This window comes from Heloderma suspectum, chromosome 3 (genome assembly GCF_057233095.1).
Source record: "Heloderma suspectum isolate Gila_16-S chromosome 3, 16-S_ref, whole genome shotgun sequence".
NCBI lineage: Eukaryota > Metazoa > Chordata > Lepidosauria > Squamata > Helodermatidae > Heloderma > Heloderma suspectum.
The window spans coordinates 208,256,896-208,277,730 of NC_139460.1; the positions used below are offsets into that span (position 1 = coordinate 208,256,896).

General features: G+C 41.9%; 1 protein-coding gene across 3 annotated transcripts in view; it reads right to left on the reverse strand.

Moving 5' to 3' along the window:
- Positions 1-20,835, reverse strand: part of JMJD1C (jumonji domain containing 1C) — a 196,373-nt gene that overhangs the window by 108,099 nt on the left and 67,439 nt on the right. For all 3 annotated transcript variants that reach the window (XM_084845376.1, XM_084845374.1, XM_084845375.1), the window contains exon 2: positions 15,347-15,511. Coding sequence is in view for 2 of the 3 variants with exons in the window: in XM_084845374.1 (XP_084701500.1) it covers positions 15,347-15,511 (165 nt within the window). In the remaining variant the exon portion in view is untranslated. The remainder of the gene's footprint in view (positions 1-15,346; positions 15,512-20,835) is intronic.

Here is a 20,835-nt window from a genome sequence, read left to right on the forward strand (position 1 = left end):
CCCAGCAGCCCCAGCGAGCCATGCGGTTCCATTGCATCTGGTAACAGTGGCAGGATAACCTACAGTGTTTTTTTTTCACTTGCGGATTTTAAATTAGAACTACACCTACTGCTACAGCATCTAACCAGAACAAGCCCAGAAATGCTGGACTCTGTAGAACAAAACCAAAACTGTCAAGAACGCACATTTTCTTCCATATTATGATATGGTGACTCTACTCACATGTTGGAAATCTGAGCATGATGTAGAACTAGTGTTGTGCCAAATCCTGCCCCCTATTTTCTGGAACTTTTTCTCTCCCTGCAAAAGAGGAATTGCTTTTTCTGCCTCTTTCGCAGGGAGGGGAAGCATATTCTCCTTTGGGAGCAGGACGGGGTTTTTCCACATATCTTTTTTAAAGTGTAGGTGATTCTTGAGAGGTCTTCTTTCTTTAATTCTTTTTAAACACCCTCTGCACTTGCGGGAGGCAGGTGTCCCCTCCCTCAACGAGCACCATTTTGCATTCAAAAGGCTGTTAGTTCTTTTCCATAAGTACCCCATTTACACAAATGGGGGCCTTGAAGGGGTAATGTCCGCAACACTACAGGCATAAATTTTTTAAAAAAGACCTCTCAAGAATTGCCTACACTTGAAAAGGTATGTGAAAACCCTGTCACTTGCCTCAAGGAGAAAAATCTCCAAAATTCTCACCTCTCCCAGCCCCTTTCGCCAGTTTCAGCGTGAAATGCCGAAAATTGAAGAATTGAAATTTTCGGCACAGCGCTACTTAGAACATCCCTAAATGTCTATCAGTAAAAGATACATTATATCAATAATTTTAATAAGGAATGGAAGACATAACTATGCTGGGGATCTTACAGAGAGGATTTAAAAAAATTTCCCTAACCTCACTCCGCAAAGAGCAACAGGTTTAGGGATTTCCCTAAACCTTTTAACAAATAGGAACAGATGTTATGCACCATTCTTTCTCTGCCTCCAGTTCTTCCTGCTTCACCTTGTTTCTAGGAGGATTCAGATGTTTCAGAGACTACTTGTTGATGTTCCCTCTGGCAGACATAAACTAGGAACTTAGAATATGTTATGTAAAACTTCGTTTGCTCAAAAAATTATCATGTTCGGTATATTCACTTTAAAGGTATAGTTTATTCAGACAACGATTACAAATTTACTATGAGCTTACTTTTAAAGGTTTTAAGTCTAATGATAATTTTATGAGCAAATCAAGTTATACATGATATAACTTTAAGAACATAAAGGCTGCTTTATGTCCCTAAAGCAGCCCTCTCCAAATTTGTGCCCTCCAGATGTTTTGGACTACATCTCCCAGCATTCCTGACCATTGCCCATGCTGCCTGAGGCTGATGACAGCTGAAGTCCAAAATATCTGGAGGGCACCAAGTTGTGGAAGGCTATCCTAAAGCAACAAAGTGACTTAAGATCTCTAAAAAGCGCTTAAAAGTAAGTATTGCTTATTTTTGCATTTCCCCCCAAATTTGTTTTTCCCCAAATACAACCCCACGACCCCCCCCCCCCGCTTCAAAATCTCTGGAAATTTTACATCTCTATGCATGATCATTTAGTTGTCCCCCAATCCCCTTCATAAGAAGGTTGGAAATTCAGTTTAAGAGATTATAACTAATAGACTAGTACAGCTATCCCTCTGGAAAGAGATTATGTCTGGGTTCAGATGATCACAGGGGGAAAGAAGCCATTGTGGCTTCTCCCCCAGTGCCTATGCTTTCCATAATTACCCACACTGCAGCGTGGGTTGGTATATCATCCAAACCTGGCATATGGCGTGGCAAGCATGGCTTCGTACCCACCCTACAACCCACGACTTACAGAGTTGTAGGGTGGGTTATGAAGCCACCCTTGCCATGTCTGGACAACATGCCAACTCGCACTGCAGTGTGGGTAATTATGTAAACGATGGGCGCACGCATGGGGAGAATCCACGATGGTTTTTCCCCCTGTGATCATCCAAACACCCCCTATATGTTTGCATTAAATTCAGATTTCTTTTTAAACCAGGTTATTCTTAAGAGAAAAGTATAGCTGAAACTTCATTGTTGTGTTTTTTAAAAATCTGATTTAATGTTGTTTAAAGTCTCTAAAAAACTACTTTTATCTACCTTGAAAGGCTGCTTTCCAATTCAGTTATTGAGATATTTAGGTTTTATGATGACTTGGAATAAACTTATCAGTTCTCTCTTCTCACACCAAAAGCTGATTCATCTGTAGCAGTAGAGAGCACAGTATAGATTGTAATTTTGTGAATGTCAAAGGCACCTATTGGCTAGTGCCCACAATATAACTAATTAGGAGTGATGTAACTCCTGTCATGTATGTTTTTGCTTCAAAAAAATTAGTTCAGTGTTGTGCACTGCTTCTCTCTGCCTATGAGAACATTCCCTGTTAAGAGATTCAATGGGCAGCTTACAGTAACCACAGAGAGTAAACCAAAGAATGGCCACCTCAGAGTAGGGTTTCTCTCCTTCTCTCCCCTCCATTTATGCTAAGCAGCAGCACTAACAGCCATGTATCCAGCAGCTGAAGTTACAGCCAAACCATGAGGGGAAAAGAATGGGCGAGTGGTTACCGCTGGGTGGTGCTGCTGCAAGATCCTTCACCATAAATATGTCCAAAGCAGGATGCCAGCTGGGTGTCCAAATGCTCCTGGAGTTACAAGGAAGAGGGGTAGGAATAGTAGTGCACGCTCACCCAGCTGGATGCCATTTGTTCTAGCCTAGCTGAGCTCATCATCTAGCACACTGTCTCTATTGCTGCTTTCTCTCTCTAAACTATACTCCCACTGCTGCCTGAAGGAGAGAGGAATAACTGAGTTGAGCTGCTACATGCTTGACAGCACCTTGCCCTGGAATGGCATATTCAAGACCAACGAATAGATGCTTAAATCAGTGAGGTGAGATGTTTTTCTTCAGGAGCTGTCTCACAACAGCCTTTTTTTCAATGCAGTGGGTACCAACCTCTCCTTCAAATAGAGGCTTTTATCATCTCTTCCATCCAACATAACAGGCAAAACAATGGTAACATGCAACATAGGCAGAACTTCACACACACAAAATCCTGAGGATTACAACATCTCTGCTGCCCTAAATTAATTGGAAACATTTAATATTTACCATTTAGCTTCTACTAAGCCACGGGTCTTCAACTGGTTGCACCCAGTCTAAGATGGGTCAGCAGTGGTGCTACCACCATTTAAAAAATAATTTTGTAAGAGAAATAACTCAAAAAGGAGCAAAACTGTGTCCAAATACAAAGAAGAAGATAAACCTTCTTTACTGTTAATATTTGTGAAGGAGAAGGAAATTCAGCAGCTGCAGTATTTCACTCCTTCAAAACAAGTTGCGCCACCCCAATTTGCACTTTTGTACAGCTACTGATGACAGGGTATTTGTAAAAACAAGGAGAAAATGGACATATACCGTAAAAAAAATCAGAAGTGCACTCCATGTTGTAGGTTGATATTATGGGTGGGCCTGAAAGAGTTTAACACTACTGTACTAATAAAGTGACAGCCAGGAACACTGCAATTCCAGCTGCATACTTTGAAATTTATTCCTCAAGGTGATCCAAAAATGTTATACCCCATCTTACATACTAAGAAGTGATTTAGCAGTAATTCAGTGAGTCATAGCACCCTCATATAACCTTTAGTATTTGCTGACAATTCCAAGATGCCACAGAACATGCGGGCTGTTCACTCAAGCACAGGCAGAAACTCATTTCCATTTCTAACAAACAGTATTTTTTCCTGTACCATTTTATCTAGGCCAACTGCAGTAAACTGCCAGAACATAAAGACACAAATCCAGAAGGAGCCCCTGTGTCTAATTTCTTGAATGCCAAGGGCAAACAATTCTATATACAGCAACTATCTTCAATAGCACTGAAAATACTTTTCTATGTCTCATGGACTTTCTGTGCTTTCTATAAAATGTGTAACACAACAACATTTTTGACAACATGCTCCAAGGCAACTTTGAGATATCACAATAATAAATTCTTGATGGGGTAGTGAACTTTTGCACTTCTTGTGGCAATGTATTGCACAGAGGAACAAGTTGATGAAATCCATTCTGTCCTTATAATAGGTAAATAGGTCAACTGCATCACTTTTGACAAGAATGGCTGAGTAATATTTTATATGCTTGCTGACATTAAAGCAGCAACACAGTCTCAGACTAGTTAATCAATCTGAGGAGAGAGCATTAACAGGCAATCGTATGACAGAGCACAGAAATCTTAACGCCATTATAGGATGATGTTTAATAGAGCTGGATTCATATTTTATCTGCTTACACCTTCAATAAGCATATGTCAGTAAGCACCACAATATGAACAACTTAAGATGCTGGAAATGTAATTCATCTTATGGAATATTCTTTAAGATAATGCATCAGATGGATACAAGCCTCAAAGGAAGATTATTATCTCCATTTGCTATAGGAAACAACACATGCATGCCAGGACTAGTTAGCTCGGTCAATAGGTAGCTCCTTTTCTGTGTTTTGAATTAAGAACACAGACTTGTGGTCTTTGTATCCAGAATATGGGAGCTTAGATCTATGATTATATACGTGGTATTTTAATACTGGAAGATGAGGCTAACACCTTTTTACTAGGACTAGACAAGGTTTCTAACCCACATGCCAAAATACCAACCTGGGAGAGACAGCCCACTCCAAGAAGGTAACTCCTAAGTAGTGGTGTGCATCAGTTTCAGACAAAGCCCAAGCAGAATTAGACCACTTCAGTCTGATTCTGTTGTTTCTTGAGTTGAAGCAAGTTTCCCTCCAAAGAACCGAACCCACTCCAGAATCAGGCTTAGTTACCAACTCATGTTTTGGAGATGCAGAGACCTTTAAAAATCTCCTCTGCCACCCCATCCAAGTGTCTTAACTTTTGTTTCTCTAAACTGCTGGGTGGAGGGAGGGGGGATGGAGCGAGTGTGGTTCAATGACTGACAGGTCCACTTTCGAATCCTACAGCTCACTTTACAAGGGACTCCAATCACTGTGTTTTGGGGGATGACAAGGATGGGACCATGACATAGCCAAATGCCACCAGGTTTCACTATGAAAAAAAGCTTTGAATTAGTTTTCTGGCATCATAATTCCCTAGCCCTTGCACCTATCCTTCTGAAGCCTTGCGGGTTTCTTACCTTGGATCACCTCTAGGATGTGTGCCATTTCACTGAAATTGCCAAAAAAAAAACCATAGGGGAGAGAAGGGGAAGCATATCAGCCCCTACTCCCAAATCTGAGGTCTCCCCTTCTACATGAACCCCTGTAGAAACTTTGCACTTCTCTTACTTGGGGTCACCTCTAGGCTGACTGCCTTTTTCAGAACAATGATCCACAAGGAACATAGAGGGATAAGCACATCCTCTTTTGGAGACCCTCAAAATATCAAGGCCACTCTTGCACAAAATCCCCTGCAGCTATCATTCTGAAATTTTGCAGGTTCAATTCCTGCAAAATTTCTGACATTTGGCAGGCACAGTTCCCTCCCCTAAGGGGCTAATATGCCTACAACTATCATCCAATCCTGACCAAGAGGGGGGAAAAAGTTATATCTGCTTTCCCATGATTGTCTAATGGGAGGCATAAATCCTTTGATTTCTGAACCTTGGCTTGGGTTTTGTACCGAGTCAAAGTTGCTGGACTCTGAATCAGTTTGAGTTGAATTGGTGTAACTACTGATGGAATGCTTTTTGATCTAGCGGAAGCTTCCATCAGCAGAATGAGCAGGGAGATGATTTTGGGCAATTCTCCTTTCTCCCTGGAGTTCTCCACATTCCCCAAATATGCTCTAGACGGCTGAGACACCCTTCGGAACACCATGGGAAGTGGTACTGGGGTCTGCATGGGAGAGGGGGAATTACCAAAAATTGCCCCCTCCCTGTTCCACTGACAAAAGCCTCTCCTGGATCAAAGAGTATCATGTCAGCGCCACGACAACAATTGGATATGACCCTATATATCTATAGTTACTACAGAACACATTGCACCATAACTGTATTTTAATAAATAAATACTGGTAAGCAAATTTGCATCATTAATTGGTTGTCTCTATGTTTGCATATGCACACTGTAATTTAACACATTACAATTCCACACTGTAATGTAACAATGTTTTTCTAGGTATTAGAAACATTTTATTATCCTTTTACTAATATTAACAAGCTGGCTGGTTAAGTCCTCCCTTCAGAAATTCTTTAGCATGGGGGTTAGGGAGTGGGGAGGAATTGCAATATGCTTGAGGGGAGCAGGCAGCACTATGCTGAAACCCAAGGCAAGATGTTCCATATCCAAATGACTCTAGAGAAGGAAATACAGCCTTACATCCTGTACAGATCTGATGTATTTTCCACACTATCAAGGTCAACAGCTATGGTAGACTTCTTTCCTGCTAAAGGATCAGATGTATCCATTATGCTACAAAGTACTAATCCTGCAGATTCACTGTAGAAATGCAAGGAATGTATTCCCAAACCACAGAAATATAGGCTGCAGTGGAAATAGTTTTGCCTGTGATTCTAAATACATTCTTTCTCTAAGCTATAGAGAACAAAGAATCTGATGATCTTTAAGCATAAAATCAGTTCTTTGTACAATAACTAAAGATGCTGTAGTCTCATACCTGATCTTCTGAGAGCTTCAATATTTTCATATAGGAAGCAAGCTTATGCCTCACAAGAGTTCAAAGAACTTGTAAAATAACTGATCCAGCTTCAACAATCCAGCTTCATTTTAATGTGTGAAATACATGGCAAGTTATCTTTGACCTGACAAAATTCGACTGCCTAAATATAAATACACTTGCAGTCCCCTAAAACTAAAGACTCTGCGGAACGCTTGAAAGACAGTAAGTCATTTCTTTGCAATCCATAAGCAAGCTGAACCAAATGCCTTTGCAAGATCTGGGAGGAAACATATTTTTAAAAATCTGACTGCGCTCCTGTTCATACAGCAGGCATGGGGAACCTCCAGCTTGCAGGATAGAAATGTCCTGTGGGAGGTCCCCATTCAGCCTGCCTCCTTCTTCCCCCGGTCCCACCTCCTCTCCAGACAAGGAAAAGCTCTCATCTCCTATCAACAGCTGATTGGACAACAGCTTTTCTAGATGGGGAAATGAGACAAGGCTGGGGAGAAAGCTGCTGAGTGATTCAGTTCTGCTTGCATCTGAAGCTTGTCCTGCAGCTGCTTGCTCTGCTTGCTTGTAAGTAGGCATGCTGTTTATGTTCACTTCCAAGTAGAGACGCAGAGGCATGATATTTGGAATGCTATTTAAAATCACAATCTGGTCCAGCCCACAGATGGAATGCGTCCCCCAAGGCCTTTCCCAGATTGGGATTTGGCCCTTGGACTGAAAAACGTCCCCCACCCATATCATACAGGAATAAGCCATAAGACTGGTTTAAGAATAAGAATAAGACTGCTTTAAGAAAACAGAAAAGTTTTGGAGAAGTTGGGTGGAGAGAGACCAAGGAGGAGAAAGACAGCATTATGCATGCAGCTTGTTCCCTGTCCAATATGCCATGTGTTATTGGAGTGGAATTGCCATGTCTGCTCTGGGCCAATAAGTTATCATATTGCTCCAGAAGAGGGAGAATTTGCCTCAAACTAGTAAGAACAATCTTCATACTGAAGGGGGCATCTGCATATTCTGGGATCGTCACATGCAGTGCTGCTTGAGCAGTTCCTCACTTGCTGGGTTGGGAGCAATGTATGTATGTATATATACCCCACCTTTTTAATACATATGTATCACAACAAGGTGGCTAACATCAGTGACAATCACAGTATAAAAAGGTAACAATATCAGCAATATAAAAATCACATTATAATGATCACAAACAGGACAGGGATAACCTGGTTTCAGTAATCTATGCATTGCAGTTAGATTACTGTACTGCACTCTACAGCCTTTTTTCAGAAACTGCAGCTTGTGCAAAATGCGGCTGCCAGATTAATAACTGGGACTAGAAGGTCTGAGCACATCCAAGACCAATTATGGCCTGCTTGCGTTGGCTGCCTATATGTTTCCGAGCCCAATTCATGGTGATGGCTTTAACCTATAAAGCCTTACATGGCTCAGGACTGCAATACCTGACAGAATGCCTCTCCCGATTTGAACAACATCTGGGTCCTCCCTCTGAGTGCCACCTCCAAGGGAGGCTCGGAAAGTGGCAACAATCTCAGTGGTGGCTCCCTGAGGCCTGCCTGGTGCTGACACTGTCATCTTTTCAGCACCAAGTAAAGACCACCCTCTACTCCCAGGCATTTAATGGCATATGATGAAGCATCTATGCCTGCTGTTTTGAACAGGTCTATGAGCTGTTTTGTCAGTGAGGTACGCAAGCCCCTTCGCCACAACAAGGCAGTGATGGCAACCCACTCCAGTATTCATGCCAAGAAAACCCCATGTAATGTATCACAAGGCTAAAAGATATGACGGCAGAAGATGAGCCCCTCAGGTCGGAAGGTGTCCAATATACTACTGGGGAAGAGCAGAGGGAATTTCCAAGTAGCGCCAGAAAGAGTGAAGCGGCTGGGCCAAAGCTGAAAGGACACTCAGCTGTGGATGTGTCTGGTGGTGAAAAGAAAGTCCGATGCTGTAAAGAACAATACTGTTTAGGAACCTGGAATGTAAGATCAATGAATCAAGGTAAGCTGGAGGTGGTCAAACATGAGATGGCAAGATTGAACATCGACATCTTGGGAATCAGAGAACTAAAATGGACAAGCATGGGCGAATTTAATTCAGGTGACCATTATATCTACTACTGTGGGCAAGAATCCCTTAGAAGAAATGGAGTTGCACTCATAGTCAATAAAAGGGTGGGAAAAGCAGTACTGGGGTACAATCTTAAAAACGATAGAATGATCTCAGTACGAATCCAAGGCAAAGCATTCAACATCACAGTAATTCCAGTCTACGCCCCAACCACTGAGGCCGAAGAAGCTGAGGTTGATCAGTTCTATGAAGACCTACAATACCTTCTAGAACTAACACCCAAAAAAGATGTCCTCTTCATCATAGGGGATTGGAATGCTAAAGTAGGAAGTCAAGAAATCACCGGGATAACAGGCAAGCATGGCCTTGGTGTACAAAATGAAGCAGGACAAAGGCTAATAGAGTTTTGCCAAGAGAACACGCTGATCATAGCAAACACTCTTTTCCAACAGTACAAGAGGCGACTCTACACATGGACATCACCAGATGGTCAATATCCAAATCAGATGGATTATGTACTTTGCAGCCAAGGATGGAAAAGCTCTATACAGTCAGTAAAAACAAGACCTGGAGCTGACTGTGGCTCAGATCATGAGCTTCTTGTTGCAAAATTTCGGCTGAAATTGAAGAACATAGGAAAAACCACTAAACCATTCAGGTATGACCTAAATCATATCCCTGATGAATATACAGTGGAGGTGAGGAATAGATTTAAGGGATTAGACCTGATAGACAGAGTGCCTGAGGAACTATGGACGGAGGTCCGTAACGTTGTTCAGGAGGCAGCAACTTAATCCATCCCAAAGAAAAAGGAATGCAAGAAAGCAAAGTGGCTGTCAGATGAGGCTTTACAAGTAGCTGAGGAAAGAAGGGAAGCGAAAAGCAAGGGAGAAAGGGGAAGATATACACAACTGATGCAGATTTCCAGAGAATAGCAAGGAGAGACAAGAAGGCCTTCTTAAATGAACAATGCAAAGAAATCGAAAAAAACAATAGAATGGGAAAGACTAGAGATCTCTTGACTGGAAAAAGGTCAGTTTACATTCCAATTCCAAAGAAGGGCAATGTCAAAGAGTGTTCAAACTACCGTACAATTGCGCTCATTTCACATGCCAGCAAGGTTATCCTCAAAATCCTACAAGCTAGGCTTCAGCAGTATGTGAACCGAGAACTACCGGAAGTACAAGTGGGGTTTCGAAGAGGCAGAGGAACTAGAGATCAAATCGCCAACATTCGCTGCATCATGGAGAAAGCAAGAGAATTCCAGAAAAACGTCTATTTCTGCTTCATTGACTATGCTAAAGCCTTTGATTGTGTGGATCACAACAAACTGTGGCAAATGCTTAAAGAGATGGGAGTACCAGACCACCTTACCTGTCTCCTGAGAAACCTGTACGAGGGTCAAGAAGCAACAGAAAGAAGCGGACATGGAACAACTGATTGGTTCAAAATTGGGAAAGGAGTATGACAAGGCTGTATATTGTCGCCCTGCTTATTTAATTTATATGAAGAGTACATCATAAGAAACACCGGGTTGGATGAATCACAGGTCGGAATTAAGATTGCTGGGAGAATTATCAACAACCTCAGATACGCAGACGATACCACCCTAATGGCAGAAAGCGAAGAGGATCTAAAGAGCCTCTTGCTGAGGGTGAAAGTGGAGAGTGCAAAAGCTGGTTTGAAACTCAGCATTAAAAAAACTAAGATCATGGCATCTGGCCCCATCACTTCCCGGCATATAGGAGGGGAAGAAATGGAAGCAGTGACAGATTTTATTTTCTTGGGTTCCAAAATCACTGCAGACGGTGACTGTAGCCATGAAATTAAAAGACGCTTGCTTTTGGGAGGAAAGCTATGGCACACCTAGACAGCATAGTAAGAAGCAGAGACATCACCTTGCTGACAAAGGTTTGTATAATCAAAGCTATGGTTTTCCCTGTAGCAACATATGGCTGTGAGAGCTGGACTATAAGGAAGGCTGAGCGCCGAAGAATGGATGCTTTCGAACTGTGGTGCTGGAGAAGACTCTTACGAGTCCCCTGGACTGCAAGGAGGTCAAATCAGTCCATCCTAAAGGAAATCAACTCTGAGTGCTCATTGGAAGGACAGATACTGAAGCTGAAGATCAAATACTTTGGCCACCTAATGCGAAGAGAAAACTCACTGGAAAAGACCCCGATGCTGGGAAAGATCGGACACGATTTAATGACTGAACAACAACAACATGAGCTGTTTACATCATTTTGATTTTTCTGTTTTAAATTTTTTAGACTGTTTTATTATGTGTTTTTGTAATGTTGCTCTTTTCTTATAAATTGTTGTAAACCACCCAGAGAGCTTTGGCTACGGGATGGTATAGAAATGATGATGATGACGATGATGATGATGATGATGATATCAGCAAACTTGACAAAGGCAGGCACAACAGATAACACATCATTTTCTACTAAAACCAACCCAGTCTGACAAATTAAAAGCCTACTGAAATTTTAAAAAAGTCTTCACAAGCTGGCAAAAGGTAATCAAAGATGGAGCCATCCAAATTTCATCAGACAAGGTATTCCATAACCCTGGTGTGGCCAACAAAAAAGCCATATTTCTTGTCCCAACCATAGGTTGGACTCAGAGAAGGGCCTCTCTACTAGATCTTAATGAGCAGGGCAGGTTGGTTTGGAAGGTATTCTGGACCCAAGTCACACAGGGCTTTAAAGGTAAGAACTGCACTTGTGCCTGGAAACAAACTGGTAACCTGTGCTGGTGTTGCAGGGCAAGTGTAGCATGTTCCCATGGGTGAATGACCACTAAAATCCTTGCTACTACCATATTCTGGACCAACTGAACTTTCCGAAGATTCTTCAAAGTTAGAATACACTGCAGTAATGACATTGCGCCAAACCGAAGGCTGGCACTTTTCACACTGCCACGATCTGTTTGGGAGAAAGGGAAGATTAGAGGGGGACAGGTGCCCAAGATTCAATGTGTAAGTGGAAGTGTCAAAACTAACAGTAGGTGTGGGCACAGATCCTCATGCACTGTCTCTACTGAAAATTTATATTTCTGAGTGGGCAAAAAATGTTAATATTATCAGTAGTCAGCTTGACCAGTAATAACTTCTACTGTAAATCAAAGACTAATTTAGTATAGATGTTATCTATAAAGTCACAAGTTAAATCTGGGTTTTAAAACAATGTACACTGCTACCTGAGTGGCCCCATTAAAGCCAGTAGAATACTCCAAAGTGTACAAGTTGTGGATTGCAGTCTCTCTCTTTTTGCATAGCTATTGAGATGTTTGTCACAATTTTGGGGAATGAAACTGCCAATCTAAAAATTTAGCTTCATGAAATAATCAATTATTTAGCTTGCTGTTTCAATATTTATAAATTCCATGCATATAAAGTAACAATACTGAAAAACCTACTTGAGGAAGAGGCTAAATTTGATCTCTTGTACTCAAGCTACCAATACCAAAACAGCAGTGGCGACAGCATTTGCGGGTATTTTAAAATAGGTTTTATTATTTATCTGAACAGAAAAACTTTAATCTTTTACCAATCATTATAGTGGATTTAATCCATGTATTTTATGGAAGAAATGCATAAAGCCAGTCACTTGGCAGTCCTATGAGACTACATGTTTTGTTTTACCTAGGTAACCAGGACATTTGTTAAAGACATAAGAAACCCAGATTTCTTTTAGATAAATAAACAAACAACACACATGTTTGAGCTCTAACAGCTGAAGAAGTTCCGAAAAATGTGATCTCTGTGTTGTTTGTTCCCCATCCCTGCTTCACGGATGGGGAACCTCTGGCCCATGGGGGTTCCCTATCTGGCCCACCAATGTCTCTCCTGGACCCACCCAGTGGTCAGCGCTAGAGAGACAGGCTGCCTTTCTCTAGCACTGACAAGGGAAACCCTGTTCTTATGTCCAATGTGACTGTGCACAGAGCAAGGCATAGGCTAAAGGTACAAAAAAACATGCATGGCAAAGATGATGTAACTGCCAATGTGGTGTGGAACTGGAACATACAGTGTGCAGCAACAGGAACTGAAGAGTCTTTACTAATGAGAGAACAACTAAGTAACTTCAGGTGCCTGGTGACGCAGCCACGGAAGGGAATGGTCTCCAGAAAGGGTGGGAATTTCCCAAGGAATATCATGACATATGGCAGCAAACAGGGATGTTTCACTTGCCAGGTTGCCCAACAGGAAACAGCAACTGCTTCCAGAAGAACAGAAAACTGTCAGGATTCCTACAGTGATCTTTCCAGATGGAGAAAAAATACTGTGGGTAGCAGAAGAGTAAGAACTAGGAGAACTAGGTGGGCAGAAAGTGGTGAGAATGGGCAATGAAGAAGCAGAATGGAAGATGAGAGGTAAAACCAGGCAGGTAGGATGAATAATGGCAAGGGGGTGTGATCTCCTGCCAAAAGATATACATACACACCCTGCCCATGAAACTTCGTTCGTTCTCTCTCTCTCTCTCTCTCTCACACACACACACACACACACACACACACTTACTTAACTAGCATCATATATAGACTAGGGCTATACATACACAGGCAGGCTTCACTTTCAGCAACTTCTAATAATTTCCATGGGACATACTACAGTCTCAGCAACAGCTCAAGGAGGACCTGCCCTCCTGACACAAACACCACTGTGTGGGACTGTGGAAAGGATGCCCCTCCCCTCTTAACTGATTCCCTGCAGAAGTACAAGAATGTGTTGGGGGCTATAGATTGTCCCTTTCCAGATCTGAAGATTGGGAGGAGATTTTTAGCAAAGGCTCTATTCACCAGCCACAGTATGAGTCTTACTGAGAGTGTCAGCTAGGACATTGCTTGTTCCTGCAAGATGGATTGCCACTGGACAGATGTTGCGGGGAATGCATAAGTTGCAGGAGGGGATGGCTGGGCAGCAGAGACTGCACAACCCAGCCCCCCTTGTTTGTTCACACAGTATATACCAATAGTGTTGTCCATAGCAAGTTCTCCTGGAATGGCCCCAAATGAAGGTAAGAAATGAGGACAGCATTTGTTTGACATGCAGTCACCTTAGATAGTTTATGTGCATCTCCCACTTAGGGGAAGGTCCGGAGAGATTTCCAAGGCATCCGATAAGTTCCAAAGGCAGCTCCCAAACTGAGGGGGGACATTTGGGATGGAATTCATCAACCTGCATATTATGATACAATTCACTGGCACAGAGAGAAAATCAAAGGTTCCATTTGGAAGTACCACACGGTTTAGATCTGAATGAGGACTTAGACTTACACTTGGAGAAGGAGTCTCTACCATGAGATTCCTTAGAATGCTTGTAGGAAGACAACTAGGTAGATGGAGAGTGGAACTAAGTTTAATACCAATTTAGGCGGTACTATGGATTGGGCAGAGAGGAGTGCTGTGACAGAAAGCCATATATTTGGTTTTGACTTGTTCTAAAGCATTAACCATTTGTGTACAGAACTGCCCTTTCACCATCAAAGAGTAGATTCTCCCACATGTATGACTGCACAGTGACCATGAAGAAGAACAAAAGAATCCATGAAACATTACAAATGTCTGGGAAAACAATTTGTCAGTCAGATGTTTATAACAGCTGATCCTCTTTCAGGACTGGAACCAGAACAGCTGTTGATCTAGAAAAAAAGTTACCTTTCAAGGTATGAATCAATGTAACATGTTTCAACTATTCATGTACTATTCACATTTCCATGTCTACATTTTCTCCACCAAAATCCTTAGGATTCTCCCCCTTTGACAGTCAAATATTTAACTGATTTTATTTTAGGGTAAGCAAGATAGAACTTTTTCATTTTTATTATAAAGTGAAGAAGCTGAGAAACACTCCTTTGCTATAATAATTTTGAACAGTGGCCTAGATGGAACCAAGTAGAAGGAGAAGAGTTTTAGTTAATTGATGTTCAAGGTGCCTACCAGTTTCTTGATACAAAAATCATGGCAATTAGCTGGGATACAAATTAACTGCAAAGCAGTCACCAACATACTCAAACTTGTAAAAAGCCATAGGGTTTTTTGTAAAACCCTACCCTACTCAAACTTGTAAAAAGCCATCCATCAGCAACACTGGTATAGAGATCTCTTGATCTACTTTTGGTATACATCTCATCAAGGACTACAGTGGAAACAAGCTATTTGTAAAAAAAAGGGGGGGCACCCTAGACCACAGTAGTTTATAATAATTTACCACAGAATGTAGGACAAAGTGGGAGGGGAAAAGTAACATCCGGTTTTCATATGCTATGTCTGCTTTAAGCCCTGCTTGCCACCACATTACATCCCCAACAAAATTCTTGCACTGCCTGCCATCAAGGCCAGTATTAATTTTAGAATTGAGGATGAAAGAAAGGAAAAAGCAGGCTACACAAACTTTTCAACAACTGAAGCAAGATCACTACAATTACAGTGCCCCTAATTAGACTTACTGCATTGCCATATGATTGAAAAAAGAATACTAACCCACCAGTTTATAAATTGCAAGCTTTAAAATCACATTATTGTACATTCCAGAATTTCTCAATGGCATTCTTAAAAAAAGCACGTATCTTACCAATGCAGGCCACTGAATATGCTTGATCTTTGATCCCTGAGTCTGGCTAGGATCCTTTCTCTTTGCCCAGACCAGCTGGTACTCCACCAGGAAGGCTGCAAAATCTTCATAAACTTTAACCCATTCTCGTTTTTCCCACTCAAGGTCATCGAATTCCACATATACCTGGGGAAATAAATTGTTGGAGAACTATCATTGCAATGATACGTAGAATATATCCGCAAGACCAGCAGAATGTTGTATTTTTCAATTGCGTCTAAGAAAAATACAGTCCTAAATTGTGCTAATATGCTATTTTATTATTGAATTTCTACTTTTTACAGCTGAAGCTGTCAAACCAGCTTACAAAGTTAAAAACTTATGAAGAACAAGAAAATCCATTATAACAACTATCATGAGATGTAATTTTTATGCTTCTCATGATAGTATATCAAATACCATCTCAAAAGTATATCAAATACCAGTCAGCCAGCCAGCCAGCCAGATCTGTTCCATCCACCCCTGCATTCTAGTCCAGCAAATGCTTTCCTGAAAAGGAAAATCTTTTACAGACATCTGATACTAGGAGAGAGAGCTAGTCTGACATGACTTCCTGGGAATTCCACAGTGTAGGCACTATCACCATCAAGAAGACTCTCAACTGTGCGCTCACCTACAGAAGGAATAATATGATATCTATATCTAGCCTGCTCAAAAGTTGAGCCATTGCATTCTGGATGAGTTGCAGCGTTTGTACACTTTTCAAAAGGCAGCCTCAATAATAGGCAACATTATGCAGAGAACTGGAGAAAAATTCAGCAACCAGCTTTTTTGTAGACAATACTGACTGCCTAGAACTGAGGCTGTGTGACTCCCAATGCTGGAGATGGAAGACTGGGATTATACATGCTTTCGAGGAACTTTCAGAATGTCCAGGGCAAACTTTGACACCACTGTTGATGATATCATTCCCATTATCTAACTACAAGACATTGGAATGTGGAAGGCAGTGTCAATGAGCAAGAGGCTTGCCATTATACTGTACAAATTAGCTTTTAACCTCAGCTGCCTTCCCCTCAGCACCACCTTTCAGGTAGGGAATTGTACGGTCTGTGAAATCTTGTGAGACAGTGCACATCCTGAATGAGCTGTACCTTGCTTGAGCTACAACTAAGGCCTCACTTGGTTTTCCTGCCCCCACTCCACTGCTGGACTTAAGCTGTCCTTTCCCTTCCCTCTCTCCTCTCAGTAGCTGGGCTTCACTTTCCAGCCTCTCCTTTGTGTGTGCTTTTTCTTTCTTCTCTCTCTGTCTTTGGATGGGGTTTTTCTCCTCCCTTCTCCTTTTGGGTGGGTGTTTTTTCCTTTCTCCCTCTCTCTTTGGATGGGTTCCCCACTCTCTGGATGTCTCTCTTGATGGTTACCCCCTCTTTCTGGGTGCATCTCTCTATGTGAGTTTTGTGTGCGTGTGAGAGAAAAAATACACAAAAAGTGGAAGAGAGGGATTCCCAACCTTTTGTGATTGTTCATGCCCCTCTCAGGGTAGCCATTATGTGGTTGTGCTCACAACACTTAAAAAAATACAAATGTGTCCACTGGCTTGAAAAGATTGGGGACCTCAGATATATAGAAGAGGAAGAGGAATTTAGAAGACATGACAAAGAATAATTTACAAAGGAAATGAAGAGTGACAAGTTAGTCACAGTTCCGCTTTGTGAACCATATTCTCTGAGTGCCTGGCATTCCTGAAACATAAAAGAATGCGAAGTTGGAATAATAATCCAGGAACAAAATAAATATTAATGCTCTATTTATGCAGTCTTGTTCAGCATTGTTTTGTTACCACTTCTGTGTGCATTTCAGCATCCTACAGAAACCCCCCCTCGGTGCACTAGTTACTATAACAAAGCTATTCTAAATGCAGTTTTTAAATCACCCTATGACAGTTGTTCTATGTGCACTTGGTCTTGAGAATCTCATGCCCCATTCTAACAGACCAGATCAGGGGTGGGCAACTTATGGCCCTCCAGATGTTTTTGCCTACAACTCTGATCAGCCCAAGCCAGCATAGCCAATGGTAGGGCATGATGGGAGTTGTAAGCCAAAACCTCTGGAGGGCCACAAGTTGCCCACCTCTGTACCAGATCTTTTGTATTTGCACACTAGAAACATATCTGGCTCCACCTAGACCCCCCTGAACTACTATTTCCCCATCTGACTCAGTTCATATGGTGAGCGCTTCTCTGGCTAGGTCCCACACACCCCTTTTTTACTAGCCTGAGGTAACCGTGTCTTCAGCACTGAGGGACCTGAAACCCCATTCTTCCCTTTCCCAACCCCAGTGATATCACAATGCACACAAACCCAACATTGTTTCTAGATTAGTAAAACATACAAGGCTAGTTACCCTGCATTTCCAGTTTGGGAAATACTGCTAAACTCTATGCACTGAACTCTAGTGGCAACTTCAATCATAATTTACATAATAGCCATGAGGATTTACAGTACAAATAATGTAGTCACACACAGTCCTTTGAGAAATTGTCCTGGGCTAGAAATGTGAAGGACCGGAAAAATTCAGGGGGAAAAACTGGGTTTTTCCATTCCCCCCCCCCCCCAAGGACTGTTCTTGGTTTTTTCCAAAAAAATTGAAAAAATTGAACTTTGGATTATGAAGTATTATCTTTTAGCATTTAAGACAAAGTATTTATATATTGTTACCCAGCCTTTACTCCCTCAAAATGATTGCTAAAAACTATGTAGTAAGAACACTTTTATAGAGATGTAAGACTAGAGACGTAAAATGTCTGGAAATAATGAAGCCATGGGGGAAAATAATTTTTTAATCCTCTTTGTAAGATTCCCCGCACAGTTAGTTCTTTCAATCCTTATTAAAATTATTCATCTAAAGTATATTTTACTGACTAACATTTAGGCTCAGTTTCCCAACACATGAGTAGGGTCACCATTGTGCATTCTTGACAGCTTGGGATTTGTCCTATACAGTCCTGTGTTTCTGATGCTGTAGCAGTCATTTAATGTAGTTCTAATCTATTCAGATAATAATTACAAATTTACTGCGTTTACTTTTAAAAGTTTTAAAATATGATAATTTTATGAGCAAACTAAATCATACATAAAATAACGTTAGGAACAGAAAGGCTGCTTTATGTTCCTGAAGCAGCCCTCCCCAACCTGGTGCCCTCCGGATGTTTTGGACTACATCTCCCAGCATTCCTGACCATTGGCTATGCTGTCTGAGACTGATGGGAGCTGAAGTCCAAAATATCTGGTGGGCACCAGGTTGGGAAGGCTGTCTTAAAGCAATGAAGTGACTTTAGATCTGTAAAGAGCGCTAAAAAAATAAGTATTGCTTATTTTTCAGTTTTTCCAAAATTTCCCATTTTTCAGCCCCCCCTCCCGCCCCCAATTTTTTTCCATGGCCTCCAAATTTCTGGAAATTTTACACCTCTATCCGGGGCACCACCAAAAATGGCTGCCATGGAAGGTGTGGCAAAGGACAAGTAATCTGCTCAACGGATTTGAGTACAAGGCAGAAGCGGGGTCCAAGTCCTAACACACTAAAAACTCCTTTGAACTCACAGTTTTCAGCACTAACAGAAATTTAATTCAAAGCAATCGAAGCTGCCAGAAAGAAAATTTATTAATTAAAAAAAAAGTGGGAGTGGTAGAGCACCTTAATGGATTCCAGGGAAAGTGTCTGGGGGCACATTAGTGCCTTTGGGCACCACATACACTGCTCACCCCTGTTTTAGTCTTTTCCAAATAGTACAATTTTCTCAAGTATAGGTTGCTACAAACTAATTTCAGACATAAATGCCTCAACCCCATGACCTATACTTCGACCCTGATTTCCCCTAGTTTTTCCCAAAGAAATTCCAATGACCAAACTGCTAACTCTTCTTTGAATAGTTGGGACATATAAACTGATGGAAAAAATGTACTTATTTCTCATTCATCCAATTCATCAATGAAGTGACGTGCTGAGTCAAACTGATTCCCTTGCAACACTGCTGGATAGCTCTTCTGAAAGTATTACAGCAGTATCAACATTTCAGTGTAGGGCATGTGTTTTCTTTTTAGCCCAACTATATACTTAACTGACAGCAGTTTTTTCTAGTCTACATATCTCAAACTTTCATACATCGCAAGGGACGAGGTCAAATGCCTTACTTAAGCCTAGATTCCATGCTTCCTTCTTAAACTATACTGTTACTTTAATAAAATGAGAACACTTCAGCAGATGTAACTGATCAAAACAGGATATGGGAGAGGAGGAGGAGGAGGAGTGTGAAGCACAAAGCTCATTCATGTAACAACCATCCATGGTTTAGTGCTACATGTAAACCAATCCCAACTGCAGCCCCCCTCCAAGAGTTATCTTATCTCCCATGAACATGCTGGACTACTGTCTTCCTTGCCAGCCAACTCCCTGTAGGGTACTTTTGGTAGACCACTGCAACCTGGAAAACCAGACACTGGGTGAGTTCACATGTAACAATTAGCCATAATTTAGGGCAGCCTTTCCCAACTCGTTGCCTTCCAGATGTTTTGGGCTTAAAATTCCTATCAGCTCCAGCCAGCATGTGCTGTGTGGCTTCATTGGCTGCCTATCGTCTATGGACTGTGAGGCCCATACAGTGTGCTCCCCATGCCAAGAGCAACGCATCCATCCACAGTCACAACTCTGGATGGAGAGGGCTGATGGAATGGCATGCCCTGGATTAGACTGCTTGGTACCGACCACCACCGGAGAGAGTCTTTGACATCCAGAGTCAGACAGAGTCTGGTTTGCCTGGTGTCCCAATTGGTATTGAAGTTGTGTATGAGCCAGTTTTGGAGTTCTCTCATATGCAACTGAGCATTGCGAATGACAGCTATCATTGCAGCCAAGAAGTCCAAGAAGCATTGGATCTTGGGTGCCATGGTATAACTGCTCATTTGCAGTTCTGATGCCAGAGGAGTCAGCGCCTTTACCCTGGTGTTGGGTAAGAAGGCGCGGCCCATTTGGGAGTTCAATAACACCCTAATGAATTGGATCTGCTGTGTTGGTACAAGGTGTGATTTCTCCGCACTGATATAGAGTCCAAACTCCTGCTGTCGGGTTTCCTGCGATAACTGCGGAATTTTGAAGTTGAGCACGATTTCCCCGACTGACCTGCCTGTGACCACTGTTGTTGATGTTGTTGTGCTGTAGCTTGCTGATGAGGTTGGGGTACTGAATGGCAAGTGACTGAAACCAGCACCATTGTCTGAGAAGTTGCTGCAACATTAAACCCATATGACACGCCGTGGTATAGGCCTTCTGTACCGAGTCAAGTGCATCATCGATTTTTGTGTTGAAAAGCCTTGCCCATTGAAGGGTAAGTCTTTGATACAGTTTCTGGTTTCCTGTGGAAGACTGGACAGCCTTAGCCAGGCATGGTGGTGTAGGGCTACAGATCCAACTAGCACCTTGGAGTTGCAAACAATTTGGTGGCACGAGGTATTTA